At 31.7% G+C, this 17705-nt stretch overlaps 1 protein-coding gene and 1 long non-coding RNA gene across 2 annotated transcripts; both read right to left on the bottom strand.

Moving 5' to 3' along the window:
* Positions 1-1169: 1169 nt before the first annotated feature.
* LOC139850672 (kinesin-like protein KIN-UA) lies at positions 1170-6633 on the bottom strand. Its single transcript, XM_071840229.1, has 18 exons — positions 6407-6633; positions 5905-6005; positions 5701-5823; positions 5434-5619; positions 5134-5355; positions 4884-5043; positions 4641-4790; positions 4470-4558; positions 4164-4367; positions 3838-4059; positions 3611-3742; positions 3375-3516; positions 3182-3274; positions 2380-2505; positions 2161-2286; positions 1902-2045; positions 1683-1811; positions 1170-1577 (listed from the first exon to the last, which is right to left on the bottom strand). Exons 1-18 carry the CDS (start codon positions 6591-6593, stop codon positions 1426-1428), a joined length of 2688 nt encoding a protein of 895 aa, XP_071696330.1. The 5' UTR covers positions 6594-6633; the 3' UTR covers positions 1170-1425.
* Positions 6634-8204: 1571 nt separating this feature from the next.
* Positions 8205-11482, bottom strand: LOC139848058 (uncharacterized). Its single transcript, XR_011759816.1, has 3 exons — positions 10765-11482; positions 8875-9128; positions 8205-8319 (listed from the first exon to the last, which is right to left on the bottom strand). It is a non-coding gene; the product is annotated as an uncharacterized lncRNA (long non-coding RNA).
* Positions 11483-17705: the final 6223 nt, after the last annotated feature.

Raw genomic sequence — 17705 nt, 5'->3', positions numbered from 1 at the left:
TTAATTTAGGTGTTCTTAAAGATATTCTTAAAGGTTAAATGTCGAAAAAACCCTCACATGCTTTGCACATGATCAAATTTAACAGAAAAGTTTACGGACGTTAGACATTTGGACTATCCTTGCTCCTCTTGTAAACCATAATGACTATTCACACTCAAAACTCAAAACTCAAAACTGATACTTTGGTTAACCATGCAACATCGTACAAATCACATGGACTCTTCGCGCAATTATTACTATTTCGAAGAAAAAAAATTCTACAGATAATAAATTATAGATAAAGTTAACATTGTCCAAAATTAAATAGACAATGATCGACTTGTATATATTATATACTCTAAATTCAAACAATTAAATAAAAATATACTTGTATAATACATTGATGTGGTATATTAATGTACATAATTATTTTGTATGTCTAAATTTGATCTTTACAAACTACCATGAATGTATCAACATAATAAATCGATTAAATGTTGTTGGTATTAAGAAGTGAGCAAGAAACGCACGGGTGACATTGTATATCTATGTGGTCTGTCACTGACATCTACCGGGTCCATTTCAAAGCTCAAATAAGGTCTTGAAAATTCACCGAGTTTGACCTTTCAATTTGTTTTCTGTCACTTCATAAATACTACTCGTACAATATAATAAAATATATGGATATATGGATTATAAATTTACTAAATGGTTAACCATCTAAAAAAATTGATAAATACAATACAATTTACAATATGTTAACACATCTTCTTTCAAACCAATTGGACAATAGATTTGAAACCACAGACATTCTCATTCAGGTTTCGTTTGTTTTTCAGTATCAGATCTTATTATGTATGGTATGAATATCCCACATCGACGACTAATGGTGGTTGCTCCTTTTTATATCAGCTTGAATTAAAAACCAACAAAAATGCTATCTATTAAACGTTGATAATAATTGCAACTGCAATAGTTGCAATTAGGCCTTAATAGTTGTTGAAATTGGGCCGCTAAAATATATTGGTCATGTGCGACATATCTGTACAAAACTATCCGCAGGTCTTAGAAGGCAAATAGCATCTTTAACTTGCAACAAGTTAATTTGAGATTTTGAAGATGGATCCACCTTTATTACGAACTTGGCTACTTAAAATGTTTAAGCAAAGATATTTACAAAACAAGTTGTACATATAAATAGCTTAGTTCAAAGAAATACAATTACCATAACATAATTACAAGGTACCAAAATTAAAATGTTTACACTTCAACTTCACCAAAACTGACCTACTTACTTACCTAGTAATGATAATAGACTACCAAACCAAACATTTATATTACGATCTTACAAATTAAATCTAGTAAAAAAAAAAAAAACACAAAATATAAATATAATTTTGATTTTGATACACGACGTACTTATTTTCATCCTCTGCAACCAGAATTTTATCTCAAGCGCTTCAACTCGACTTGAAAACTAGGACTCGAAGATAATGTACGTCGTGCAAGAATCCTAATGTCCTCTCTTGAGCAATCTCGTGAGATACGAACAAGCTCCCATAATGCACCCCCAGAAATCATGTCCTTGGCATTTACTTCTATATTCCCAAATATAAAATTTTAAGTGGTTTTTAATAGTAATTTTAATAGTAATGTGGCTGTTTAAATAAAAGTAACAGGTGGAAAAAGAAACGAAAATATACCATGTTGTGCCATGTGGCAAAGAGCAAGCTCAATATGCCGCCTAATAGGTGACACTTCATTGTTGGCATTCTTTACGATCCATGGAAGTGCACCATCCTCGATCAATAGAGATTTCCCGCTTTTAATACCTATCATTATTATTATTATATTATTATTATCTTAAAATATTAAATATTATAATTAATAGATGGTCCAACAATGGAAACTTGAGCAATTACCTTGGGTGGACGCTCTGGACTCGCATTTTGCAAAATTTGCGATTCCACGAGCAACTTGAGCAAGAACGTCTGGATGTCGGCATCTGACCATTCCTAACAAGGCCTTGATCCCACCTTCAGCTCTTAGCATTATCTGCAATCTGTCTGCAATTATTTTTTTACCAATTATTAGTCCTTTAAGATCATCTGTCACCAAGAAAAAAAAAGATAAAGAAAAAGAAAAGAGTTTACGAATAGTAATTGTGAAGATAGACGATACCATTGCCACAAAGGTTAGCAATAGCTCCAGCTACCATTCTAAGAGTTTGAGGATCATCGGCATTTTCTGCAATCATTGCTAGCAAACTTATACCCCCTTGAGACATTATAAGTTCCTGGTTGCTTTCTGCATATATATTATATATGTAACTAATTAATATTTGATGTTATGAATGGGAGATTGATTCAGACATAAAAAGAAAGAAAAAGAAAAACTGACCATTCATGGCGAGATTCGCAATTGCACCAGCAGCAACCCTGTGAATGTTTTCATCCTCGGAGGTTGTAAGAAGAGATAGCAATGATGTAAGTCCACCTGCTTCTACAATCTTTTCCTGATTCGTTGCTGCTCGAATACAACAGATCCATCGTGTAAGAGCGCTACGTTCTTAAGCAAAACAGGCTTACGCGTGTTTGGGTACGTACGTGTTTTAGAATTAACTGACTGACTTTTAGTTAAAAAAGTTGCCATACTTTTCCAATAGTTGAATGAACAGTTAATATGCTTCTGATTTATATTTATTTAATTTAATAAGACAGTTTCATACCTGCTGCAGCAGCAAAACTGATTTTTTATGGATAAACTAAAGTTAAATATTTACCCATCCTTTTAATCAACTGTTACTAATACTAATACTAATATATATCAATTGACCAACCATATACGTAAATTATCTTGAATTTTTAAGCTGCAATTTTTTATTGTTAACATAATATCCGAGATAATGGCTTAAGCAAGTTTTCCTGATATTATATTAGGGCTGTAAATGAACCGAGACTCTCATTTCACAAAATGTCCTTTTTTCAGACATATCCTATTTGGTCACTTTTTCAGCTATTTCTACAAATAATAGATATTTGGCAAACAAACAAAATCTGATTATCTAACTATTACGTAAATTTATCTATTAGTTCGACACCCCTTTTTACAACATCTATCCATCTGATTCATGTTATTCAATTTCATGTCTTAATTTCAACACATAAATCCAAACGCCCCCACAAGATAAGTTTCAGAATACCTTCAGCTGCCAGATTAGCAATAACTTTTACAGCATGGATCCGCACATCAGGGTCATCTGCTTCCAGTAAGGATAGAATCTTTTGTAGTCCAACTGTCCGAGAGCATTTTTAAAAAATCAATTATCAATTATATTATTTAGTATAAAAACAAGACCAATAAATAAACGATTTATAAAGAAACATGATGATGACCTTGCCCAAAGAGTTTTGCGACCGGCCCTTTCTCCTGTTCCCCTGAATATTTGATCTGTGGTTGCCTGACGGGAGATACAAGGGAGCCCATGTCTGGAGTCATTTCTATACTATGATCACCGCTCTCTATTTGTTTTCTTGTCTATAAATAAAAACAAAATATAAATACATACAGTGAGACATCATCATCATCATACACATCATCCTTCGTGCTTATTATGCACATTTTGACATACCTCATCAGCATCAAAGCTCAATTGCAACAACTGATTCTGTAACATTGATATTTCTTCCTCGAGTTTTTCTTTCTGATGAACTTCATCTTCCAGCTTCTTCCGAAGCTTTAAGATTTCAGCATTTCCTGCCACCTGAAAAAACCACAATACATCCCATTTAGTAAATACCCACGGAATACCAAAAAAAAAAATTAAATAAAATCTCAGTAGATTTATACAAATTTTACCTCAGATTTTTTGTATTGCATTACTTGATTTTGAAGTTTTTTAACTTCTTCTTCGGCCGACTTTCTTAAAAGTATTTCATTCTGCAGCAACTTCTTAACTTCAATTAGTTCCCCATTTGATGTCTTGTGACGGCTTTCATCATTAGACTGCTTTACTGCCAATTGCGTTTCAAGCTTCTTTATCGACTCCATACAATCTCTTTGATATTTTAATCTTTCCTTCTGAATAAGTAGTATGACAATACGAGACAATAATAATAAATTAACAAATTATAATAAGTGTATTAGTTTAATGGAAAGTGTGTAGTAATTGTGCATTTAACTACCTCCAAAGTATCTGCGTAACTTTTTTCAGCCTCGGATACTTGTTTTTTTGCTTCCAGTGATATTCTTTTAATCTCATCTTTATATGCCTTTTGTTGCCTTTCGTGTTCTGCGATGAGAGATTCTACTTGTACATCAAGCTTTCTGGCCAAACTCTTGTAATCAAACTCTTCTTTTATTTTCAACATATTCTCTACCTTCATAGCCTACGTAAACACATACATTAAACATTAAACATAATTAATACAAATGGGATAAAATGGAATGTTTTATTAGTCCATATAATAAAACAATAAGTTAAAGCCTACCCTTTGCCCAAACATTATAGTACTCGATGTCTCTCCTCTATGACGAGGAGATGGACCAATCGTGATAACAAGAGACGTTCTTGCAGTACCTGCAAAAAAATGATACCACATAGTATCTAAAATTCATGACCTAATAAAGTCAAACTAGTAACATATGTAAGTCAGACTTACCTCCAAATGAATCTCGAAGCAATCTTGTAAGTTTGGAATCACGAACGGGAACATGAGAACTGTTTTCCGCCAACGCATTTATACATTTTCCAAGTGCGCTTAAAGAAAGATTTATTGATTTAGCTTCCTCTAATGTATGTCCCTCACTTCCTAAAAAAAGTAACAGCAAAAAGTAAATACTATAAAAACCAAAAAAGGTATCTAATTTAACTATAAATACAAGTTTTTGTTTGATAATAATACCCGACTTATCAATACGCTCAGAACCCGCAAGATCCACAACGATTAGTTTCCCCTTTCGTACAACTGGTGGCTTCATTGTTCTACTCATGTGGGATTTGCTACTACCGTTTTCAATAGTACTAACAGAGTCCTTTTCCTTCACAGATCTCTTAACATGCACCTTAATCAAGAGTATAGTTGATTCTATTAGTTAGTATGTAAAACAATAAATATTGTAAAAAATTAAAAATACGAGAGGATGCATTCTTACCATCAAAATGGCATGACTACGAGACGATTCTGTATTCAATTTCGTGTTAGCAGCAAACCGATGTGCTTCGCCTAATCGTAGCAATTCAACAAAACTCGGCTGATCCCTGACCTCAATCAAGGTCGCACCCGGGAGTGTAATATCTCCGTTCTTTGGATCCTCCGATATCGATAAATTGTCATTAGTGGGATCAAGTAGATCTTGTATCGTCTCCATATATAGCTGCAAGTACCACATTATAATCCTCACCGCTAATCTACATTTAATGGTAAATTTGTTTAATAAGGAAATGAAAAGAACCTGTAAATAGGAGACGTATATAGAATCGGTTTCAGGAGATATTTCAGCAAAAATATCCTCCATTGCACGAACCATTATTCCACGAGCAGATGTATCTTCATCCCCGAGTCGTCCAAGTGTGTAAGTTTTTCCTGTACCAGTTTGCCCATACGCCATAACTGTTCCATTATATCCATCAAGAACACTCTGCACAACAGATAAAGCACGATTATAATCACAATATATTATCGTTCAATTGCAAATTTTTAACAAAGATGTAATCCAAACCTCAACAACAGGCTTTGCAACAACTTCATAAACACGCTTCTGTGATGCAAATTCAGTAAGAACTTCATCAAATTCAAATGTGTCTGAATCCCAATTATTCCTTCTAAGTTTTAACCGTTTAAGCTGAAATAATAATACCATAAAAATGTTTGATTAATGAAGTTTCAAGCCATCAGTACCAAAATAAGTTACAAAACATGATACCTCAGGCTGCAATTCGACACAATCAGCAAAATCAGCGTCAGTTGAGAGCTCCTCATTATTCCGTGGTCTTAATCGTACAGCTACTCGAACTCTCCCAGAAACTAATAATTGTATTTAAATATAAATACATTTATCAAGATATTCTACCAAATGATAAGATTATTGGAAAAAAAGCCCTCCATTATGAAAATATAATAAAGAATATAACTGGAAAAACAAAAAAACAAAAAAAAAAATTTCTCAAATTATTATTTCATGAACCTTAAACTAAGTATAACCTTTTAAAATAGTTCTAGGTCAATACAATTATCAAAATTCTACATTTGTGACAAATTATTCTTATCATAATATATTCAAGGACAAACAAAAATTCACTTCACAGTTCATCAAAATTACACATCTATAAGAATTATAACAACAAAATAATAACAAAATCATTAAATGTATTAACAAAAAAATGTAAATTCAGAGGGAAATTATAAGCTAAAAGTGAGAAATGGACCTCCAGGAGTGTCCTTGTGAGATCCACCGGTGGAATTACTGACAGAACCGGTGCTGCTACGACGGAGACCTGACGTTACCGACGGCTTAGATTTGTAACCAGAAGAAGATGAAAAAGATGATGAAGATGAAATTGACTTGGTCTTCACACCTCCACCACCACCATTCTTGTAATTATTATTCGCCATATTTATAATTGCATACAAGAATTCATAATAATTATGATTATGATGATGATTATGAACAACTGTTTTTACACGCTTTAAAAAAAACACACAGTGAAGCTCTAAAAAGCATTTATGGGGGAGTTGAATTTTGAAGGAAACAGGTTCGGTTGTGGAGGTAGTGGGGTCATGGGTTTCTTCCACTTTAATCTCTCTCTATTTTTCTCCTTTTCTTAAATCAATAATCTAAATTATACGTAATTAATTTCTTGTCTTTGGTGAAACAAACGTAATTATTGAATTCGAATTTATTATTATTATTATTATTATTATTATTATTATTATTATTATTATTATTATTATTATTATTATTAACATCATTATTATTATTATTATTATTATTATTATTATTATTATTATTATTATTATTATTATATATTTTTTTGAAATGCAGTTATCGGCATCACCCAAAGGGAACTTAACCACTTTCACGATCATATGCTACGCACGCACTTTCAGGAGAAAACCCGAATCACATTGCATGAATCCAACCCTTAAAGCATCTCGACGTGCAGCCAGACCGGGTTTGAATCCTGAATAAATTCGGGAGAAAACCCCAGGCCAATCTAAAATCTCCATATTTCAGACATATTGATTAATAGGATTGGCAGAGTAATGCACGAACTCATGACCTTAATCCAAGTCCCACACACAAAGTGAAGGGATATCACTATTAATTATTTACGGTGTATTTAGAAAAAAATTATTTTATTTTAGCTAATTTGATTTATAATTATAATTTCAGTATTGACAAAAAAAAATTAATTTAAATTCAAGTAAACTATCAACCTATAACATTTGTAAGGTGATGAGTTCTTAAACAAAAGTGATAATTTGTATGTTGACTTTTCGTAATTATTGAATACGTATATGAATGTTGCAAAACGATCGACTTTTGTGACTTTAAAGTATATATATATATATATATATATATATATATATATATATATATATATATATATATATATATATATATATATATATATATATACTTACGGTAATTAAATAAAATCAATTTATTTTAGCATTTGAGTTATAATTATAATTGAAATTGTAATTCTATTTAATTGATATTTCTTAATTATAAATATTTAAAGAAATGACATGTGACAAATTTAATATGATGGTTACATATGATATATATATATACTAGCTTTAAGATCCCGTGCGTTGCACGGTGACTTAAAAAATTAGTATACTAATACATTAATCTTGTTACAGATTGTATGCGTGTTATACATTAAGTAAGCATTTGAACGTCTTTTGGACAATTTGAAAAGTAAACAGGGTGTAGCTATTTGAGCATATGGATAATATTATCAATTGTAATTTTGGGCATTTGGTATTATGTGCTCAAATATTCATAAATACATGAATCATTGGTTCCCAAATATATATATCATCCGAGAATGAGGCTAATGACATAGTATTTGTGGGCATCATTGTGATAAAGGTATGCCACAACAGAGTCGGAAAACATAAGATATTAGTAATTTTGCAGCTCACATGTTTTTATGTGTAATCCGCTGCAAAGATAACAAAATCACTAAAAACTAAAAATAGAGACAGCACAACAGCCAGTAGGTCACCTCTTTTTGTTGGATCTCCTTTCTTGTCGTAAATGTAGGCCTCAACAAAGCTGAGGTAAGAGAGTTTCAGGTGAAATAACGCATACTCGGCCATGCTCATCCTGTATCAAACAAACAACTTTACAACTAATAATTCAATTAATAATAAGGGTAGCTTGAGTTTACAACTAATATAACCCAAAAAATTTGCTAAGACAAACACCTGCTTTAAATCCTTAGTTTGTCCTTTTGACCACCCATCTTTTATTTATCGCAAATATAATGATAATGATTATATTAATAATAACCAATCAACACACGAGAAAGGAAGAAGCTAAACCTGCCCAACACAATACATCATACCCATTCTAACCAGATCAACACAAAACAAATGCAAACAATTTCATCTACAATTCGAACACCCACATCAAAAAAACCTAAAATAAGTTGTCCCATCTTTCATGACCCACTACAATTAGACCACATGTCAACCTATGTCATACTGATACTTCATATTAAATAATTTTGAGCCCCCAAATCTGAGGAGCTCATTATAGCTTCTTTTGTACGACATTAACAACCATTGTCATAATGGTACTTTATATCAAGTGACTTGAAATTGTATCATTTGATCAAAAATATGAATGAATACTATAATTGAAAAGAAAAGGCCGTACCCGATCAAATACGTCGTAAGACTTCTTTGTAGATGACAATTTTCATAGTGTCAGATCGTATAGCATGATGTTTCATATTCATAAAATATGATTTGCATAATGTCAGATCGCTGATCGTATAAGTTGAATGTCATATTGATTTTAAATGCAACTAATGCCTTCCATTTTCTTGTGGTTTTCGCATAACTCATGAATGTTGATTATTAAATGAATGAACCACCAGATGTAATGACCGTGACACCTACCATATGACGCTGCAATTGCCATTGGGAATTAAATATCATATTTATAATAGCCACTAAATCTGAGTGCCTATCATGCCATCTCTATATAGACCAAAAGATCCAAAATTTTCATGTGATTAGCTTTACAATGAAAATACTGAGATTCATACACAAAGATTATTTACTGAAAATTACCTTAGTCAACGTTTGGATATGAAATCATTCAAATAATCGACAGTTAAGCAGCAAAGACTTTTTGACATTGTATGACGAGAAATAAATTAAAAACCCTAAATTGATGTCGTAGATGTGTTTATACGTATTCTAAATTTGACGAAGAAACATTTGGCTGACCAAATTTTCAGTACTTCAGGAAACTCACTTAGGTTTTTGTATGTCTTCTGTACCGAATCTTAACACCATTTCAAATGCATGCAAATTTATAGCATACAACTAAAAATCCTTAACACAAATCTTCAATTATATCCCTAGACAAACCTAAATCTGTATCATTCACTGATCTTGATTACAACCAATTACAAATGGGTTTAATAATATCATATATTTTTTTTAGAAAAGCAGCAATTGGATTAAATTAAAAGAACAGGTACATATACATTTGTGTACATTTGGGCCAAGATAGCCCATCAACTATCGCTAATAACCTGTACAAACTAACAGTATGCATTCCGTGAGGATTAAAGGAAAACAGTAGCAGTGCATTTGAAACAGTAGCAGTGCAGTTTAAGAATATCATATAGTTAAGCTAATTCAATTAACACAATACTTAAATAATATTATATAGTTATACAACATGACATACATGCATATAAAAGTGACATAAACATACATATGGAACTAAAATTACATTTTAATAATAGTACATACAAATGGATCAACAATTATATAAGTATATACATGAACATGTGATGCATAAACTAACATAAACAAATACCAACAAATATAGCTACTCATATCTATAAACATATACATAGTCAAAAGCATAAACATATACATAGACATTGTAGCATATCCACAAACATATAAATAATCAAAAGATCAGTTATGACTTTTTTAAGTATACAAACCTTCAACATGTCAACTTATATCGTAAACTCTTATGCAGCATATTTGTTTTTAATCAATATCTTGTTGTGAGTAACCAACAATTACATGTATAAGTGTGATGAGGCTTTCAAATGGTTCTGTGTACAATATCGAAATTTTGGTTTTAATAAATATGACAGGTTGGGTCAAAAGCTTGAGATATACACAAATTTGATCAAATCTTATCATTTAAAATAATACATTATTGTCAAAATATGGCCTTTGTAATCATAGCAACACCTTTTATCATCTATACGATTAAGAAACAGGATATCCAATTGTAATCAACACAACCCGCTCCAACCCATACAAACATACATGCTATATACTTTTAGCCCATTTGGATACATTTGGATATGATGGTATCTTGTTTCACTTGAATAAACTTGAAAAAGTAGGAGTCATCCAAAAGTCCTACAACCACTCACTCAAAATTGTGCACATGGCGCACACCAATAATTGTAGACACTTGGGAGGAGACTACAGCCACTCACTCAAAATCAAATGAAATAAAAAGGTACAAAAACCTACATAATGAATGTATAAATGTAGACCATACCAGTGTTACCATAGTGATAGACATTTTGAACTCATCAAAGCGCCAACGTAGATGTATGACCATGTCTGTTCATTTTTTCCCACGACGATGGGTTATCGGGTAGTAAACACTGCACTCAACCCAAAAAAGTCACACATATTGAAACTCAAATACATTAAGTAATCGTAAATAAACTAAATTCTTCTACGATGAAGCAACAATTTAGTAATTACCATTTAAGTCAATAATTAATGATAACAAACTCTAAAACATAACAGAGCAATTGAAACAGTGCAAAAGAACAGTGCACTGGTGTTTTCATCAAACATTGTTAGAAAAGGGACAAAAGAAGACTTGATGGGTCTATCTAAACCCTCATTAAGATCTAAGTTGGTTTACTTAGATCATCAGAGACATATATAGTTAATGACCCATTGTGTACGGTGTTATCATCACATTTATCTTTGTTAGTAAAGGAGAGTAAACAACATGGAATATAGGGAAAGCGTCAAAACCATAATTGAAGTCTTATTCACAAAATTTCATAATTTGTTGAATGCACTTGTACAAACATAGCCATACTCTTCCATTAGAGTTGCTGGCACCATACAAAACTGCAAGTCTGCACAATAACGCAATAATCATTTTAAAAGGTAAATAAAAATTATAAAAATAAAAAATATTCATAAATTAAAAAATGACAGCATGGTAGAAATCAACTAATGCATAGAAAGGAATTTCATAATTAAATATAATCGCAGTTTGATTTTATGGAATTTCATAATTAAAAAATCACTTGTCCATTCCTGAATTTCGAAACCCTCCTTTTATAACGTTGAGCTGCAACATTCAATATAACATCTCACACTTCAGACGAATGAATTTTATAGATTAATAGCACACAACATTCAGTGATAATGAATTTACATAAACACAAACGTGTTTTAACATAATGAATTTATATGGTGTAGCAATTCTATTTATGGATCAGACAAAAAAAATCAGAAAATTCATCTGAACAAAATCCCTAATATTGTGAATCCACAACAAAACACAAAGTGATTTCATCAATAACTTTGTGAATATAATGATATTAAAAACGTATGTTTACTTACATATTTTCTTTGGCAAGATTGATGAATGAAGTTTGTGATCGAACAGAGATGCTGAAACCCTCTAATGGTGCTTCATTTTTTGTTATGCCAATCGCATCTGATTAATTGGAATTCATATAACCATCTGTTGAGACATTTAATCAATTGATGTATTAAGGGCGTAGCAGATGGACTGAATCAAGCGATAATATCAAGCCGATCATGGTGTGCTTTATGATTTTGAACATGTTTCGAGATTTAGAGTGTATTTGCTTTTGATTTTTTATAATTGTGGATAGTTAGGGTTTGAGAGAAAGAGTAAGAGAAAGAGACGGTTTTTGTGGATTGGTTTCAAAAACGGACGAATGGGATTGGGACAGATGTCAGAATGTGGGCAATAGTTTGGAAAAGGGGGTAGGGAGGAGGTAGTGATGCCACGTGGCATATCTATACATATTATTATAGGTTATAGATATATATATATATATATATATATATATATATATATATATATATATATATATATATATATATATATTATATATATAGTAGGCGTGTCTGGCTTTCACTCCGGTCACATTCTTTGTTTATTCCATTTCTTTTTCCATGCAACTCATCATGTGTCCTTGTTTCATGGGTTGTCAATCATTTCATGCGTTTGGTTGATAAACTTTGAATTGACTGATAAACAATAAATAATAATCACAACAGTGCGCTCGCACAACCCCACTCGTTTTAAAATAAAGAGGGATACTTTTTTGTTTAATAAAGCTTTTTGTTGCCTTTAAAAAAAAAAAACTTGATAAACTTGTGGGCACATACAATGCTTTAGTGGCTGAAATAAAGTTTTTTTTATGCCTGAGGTGTAAAATGAGGTAGTACTAAAAGTTGAAGGACAAAATCAGTTATTGGAAAGATTATAATACCAGTTTTGTATTTTCTAAAATGACGGAAAATACGGACAAGAAGTGACGTGGAGCCGTGGAGCAACTGGTATACGTAGATATGACATGGTTGACAATCATTAACTGTACCTTGATTTTGTTTTCTTTCAGATTTTGGGTATGAAAGCTACCAAAATTTGAACTTCATGATAAAACAAAATATAATCCAAAATTGTCATAGTAAGAAAAGATTATTAAGCTTAAGCTTATAAGTTATTCTATTTTTTTAAAAAGATGTCACACGGGATGTATCATAAATTAAATCGATCAGTGATATTGCTTTAAACATACATATAATTCGACGCAATATCATTTATATTTCATCAGCTTTTATCGTTTACTAAGACATTCAAATGTATAAATCACGAGAAAAACGACAAAAGATAATACGAGCTCGAAGTTTGAAGAAAAGACGATAAACGATGGATTTAAACCAAATATATATCGAGTCAACGTTACCCGAATAGAAGTTCAAGATGAGCAAATAAAAAGAGTTCAAATGAAAAGTTCCAAATCGATAAACGTCAACGCGAGATCGACATAGAACAAAACATAAAATAAAAATGAGAAAACAGTCGACAACTCTTACGCGAATCGTGTGGCCATCTACGCGAAACGCGTAGTATTTAAGTCGTACGCGTATCGTGTGGGAATCTACGCGAAACTCGTAATCTCTTGATCAGACCCAGATTCCAAATGTAAATGGGACGGTTCCTTTTCTGTTTAATATTACTTCTTTTTTTTAGTGGTACAGCAAGAAAAGCAGTACAATCATTTCACCTACTACTTGAATCTCATAATACGGAATACTTATACAGAAAGTTGAGAAGAAAGGAGTACACACATTTAGAAGAGAATTGCATTTACACACATACATTTTAACACAGTGCACATCAAATTTATTTTCTAGTATCTTTTGTAATTTGTATTAATTTCAGTTTCAAGGTTCAATATTTAGGATAGTTTCAAATATTAAGGGTGTATTGTTCGTGAATAAGAGTATTATTGTACGCGTGAAAGGGTGTTGTTATTGTAATTTTCTACCATTGAAGTTAATGAAAGTGAAGAATTTTTCGTAAGTATATTCTGTTAAAATTATCGTTATCAGTTTTTATCATTATTATTATGTTTGTATATTTATATTTTTATATTTACCCTAGTATAATGAGTAGCTAATTTTCCTAGTGTTTGCTTAGATGTAGAGTCCCTAGTGAAATGGATTGTTATTATTTGTAAAAATTAAAATGTAACTTTAGTATTTTTAACATTGAGCCTAATTGAAAGAACTATTATTATGTATTTGGATATTTAACCCTTGTCACTTAATTTGTTAGATTAAAAAAAACGAAAGTTATTTTTATTTATATAAATTAAGTTTCAACATTAAAAGTGATCTAGACGAACTTATAACTAATTTACTAACACTAAATTAAAAAGTAAGGTTCGGTGGTTTGGGTAATATCACTAGTCATATAACAGTGAAATTGTAAAAAGGGAAACCGTTATGATTTGGGTTTTGGCGAAGGTCAAAACTGGGTTGGGTCTCAATTTAAATACTTAAAGATTAGTAACTATCTAAATATAATCCAATGAAAATTAGATTTAATTTAGTTAGCCAAAACTTATTATTTATTCGAAAGGAAAATATAAGTTTTATACTAAACATTTTAATACGAGCTTAAACTTAAAACAATCCATGGACCTAGAGGTGACACATTTAAGTAAACACTCCCTTTTATTTTATAAATCATTATTATTATTATTTACGTTTATTTATTCAGTAAAGTTAAAACTAAAAAAAATATATACACAACATTATAACCAAGTGTATTCGTTACTGTTTTGTCACCTGGATTATAACATACGCGGATCGCGTATAAATCTACACGATACGAGTACTGTAGCGAACTAGGTTAAAATTTAGGGTTTTAATTATTTTATTATTATATTTAAGTTGTTAGTTTATAATTAGTATTAATTTATAATTAGTAATTAGTTTATAACTAGTTAATTATTATAATTCCTATTAATTTATATTAATTTAGTTAAAACATGTTATTTAGTTAATTTAAATAAATTTACATTATAATTACTCAAAACAAAATTCTAAACAATTAGTTTTATTAAAAGTTATTATTTAATTAATTATCATTTAGTAATAAACTTATTAGTATAATTTCAATTAATTCACTTTTAAGTTAATAATTATAAATAATGTATTCGTATAAATTAATAAGTAGTTCAATTAAATTAGGATTAAGTTATATTTTATTATTATGTAGTATTATCAATTCCTAATCCAAAACCCCCTTAAAATAAGTTTAACTTCAAAGACTATTAAAAAAACATTGAACACTGTCTCCCTGTGGAACGAACTGGATTTACCAACAAACTAAACTACACGGATAGGACTAGTTGCCTATATATGTTTGAAACCAACCTAAAATCGTTAAAATACCATATATACAATAAATCAATTTGTGTAACAAAACAACTCAAATCCGCTCATAAATAAAGGTACTGTTTCACACCATCAACTTTTTGGCGCCGCTGCCGGGGATCAGTTACGTTTAAAAGAATTTTAATAGACTTTAGGTTATTCGATCCTTTTATAGGAATTCATTCCTAGAAAAGCTTTTAATGTTATGATAGAAATTAATGCATGAATTTACGTTCCTCCAACACTGAATTAACTCCTCCATATCCTGAACCCGAAAGAGAATTTCACGAACGCTTAAGAGCTCAAGAAGTAGAATCTCTCGCTGAGGATTTAGAATCACTTTCATTAGATTCTAACTCTGAACCAGATATTCAACAAATCATAGAACCAGATATGGCTGTTACAAATCAAACGATGGAAGCATTAATGAAGGTGACAAGAACAGGTCAAGGCCACGCAATCATCCAACCTACGATGACTGACGGCTTTGAAATAAAAGGTCAATTCCTTCACATGGTGACTAATACATGCCAATTCGGTGGAGCTCCAAATGAGGATGCTAACGAGCATCTTCGTAAGTTTGTAAGCATTTGCAAACTATTTAAAATTAAGGATGTCTCCGATGAAGTCGCATGTTTGAAAATCTTTCCATGGTCCTTAAAAGACGATGCAAGAGATTGGCTAGACTCATTACCAGAAGGTTATATTGAAAACTGGAATGACATGATGGACAAATTTTTGTCAGAATTCTTCCCTGCTTCAAAAGCAGCAAAATTGCAAAGTGATATAAATCACTTCAAACAAAAGCTTAACGAAACCCTTTATGAAGTTTGGACCCGATTCAACAAAATGCTTAGGGTATGTCCTCAACACGGGTTGAATACATTCCAAAAAGTCCAAATATTTTATAAAGGAGTAAATGTTGCTACTAGAAAAGATATCGATGTTGCAGCCGGTGGTTCGATAATGAAGAAAACACCAGAAGACGCTCACACAATCATTGCCGATATAGCAGCACATTCCCATAATTGGCATCAAGAGATAGAATTCTCTAGATCATCAACCGTTGCTAATATCGAAAGCAATGATGAAATTGCTTCGTTAAAAGTACAAATGGCAAATCAAGCAAGACAAATTGAGAAAGTAACCAAGGAAATGCATGCTATCAGGGTAGGATGTGAAATGTGCCAAGGCCCCCATCTTACTAGAGATTGTGATAAAACAACGATGGAAGAACAAGCAAATTTCCTAGGTTACTTGCGAAAAGGTGAAATGAATTTCAACGATTTTCCAGCGATAGAAGCAAATAACCGAAAATATCCTCCAATTAACAACTATCAAACAGGAGGACCTTCAGGTTTAAATAATAATAACTATCAAAGAGGAAATCCGGTTTACCAAAATAACCGAAATTTCCAAAATCAAAATCAAAATCAAAGAAATCCACCACCAGGTTACAATAACCTAAACAACCGAAATCAACCTCAACGAATTTATCAAAATAATTTCCAACAAAATCAACCACAACCACAAGCACTTATACAACCACAACCCGAGAAGAAATCTGGTTTAGAAGATCTCTTAAGAGATTTTATGGTTAAGCACGAGCAAACTGCGGAAATTCAAACTCAACAAATTCGAAACCAACAAGCTACGATTCAGAATTTAGAAAGAGATGTTGGAAGGATCTCACAGTTACTATCAGAGAGGCCACCAGGCACTCTCCCCTCAAATACTCAAGTGAATCCTAACAACAATCAAACAAGGAATGAGCATGTAAATGCTATAACTACTAGAAGTGGTTTAACTGTTAACCCAGAAACTAGTAAGACCTTAGAAGTTCCTTTATCTTCTTCTAGTTTACAAGAACCTATTGATATAGATGAACATGTTGAGAAAGAACAAGAGAAAGATGATCCACCTGAGATCATATCAAAGAAAATTGAAGAACCACCATTGAAGGTGCACAAAGCACCTATTCCATACCCGAAAGCATTAAAGAAAGACAAACTCGCTAGCCAATATCAAAAATTTGCAGATATGATCAAGGAAATTAGCATTAACATGCCACTCGCGGAAGTTCTTAGGGGTATGCCAAATTATGGAAGGTTTATTAAGGATCTCATAGCCGATAAAGGTAAATATGAAGAAGTTTCAACCACATTCCTCAATGAGGAATGCTCAGCAATTTTGCAAAAGCAAAAGATGCCACCGAAACTCGTAGATCCTGGTAGTTTCATTATTCCGTGTCTGATGGGAGATTCAGTAATGTACGATGCATTAGCTGACTTAGGCGCAAGTATCAATCTTATGCCACACTCCTTATACTTAAAACTAAACCTAGGTTATCTAAAACCAACTAGGATGTGTATACGCCTAGCAGATAGAACTTTTAACTATCCTATTGGTATTGCCGAAAACCTACCAGTTAAAGTCACTCATTTAATCTTTCCTACCGACTTCGTTATCCTCGAAATGGAAGAA

The sequence above is a fragment of the Rutidosis leptorrhynchoides genome, chromosome 5, assembly GCF_046630445.1.
Source record: "Rutidosis leptorrhynchoides isolate AG116_Rl617_1_P2 chromosome 5, CSIRO_AGI_Rlap_v1, whole genome shotgun sequence".
Classification (NCBI taxonomy): Eukaryota; Viridiplantae; Streptophyta; class Magnoliopsida; order Asterales; family Asteraceae; genus Rutidosis; species Rutidosis leptorrhynchoides.
The sequence above is the reverse complement of the archived record's forward strand: the minus strand, read 5'-3'. Positions and strand labels throughout refer to the sequence as shown.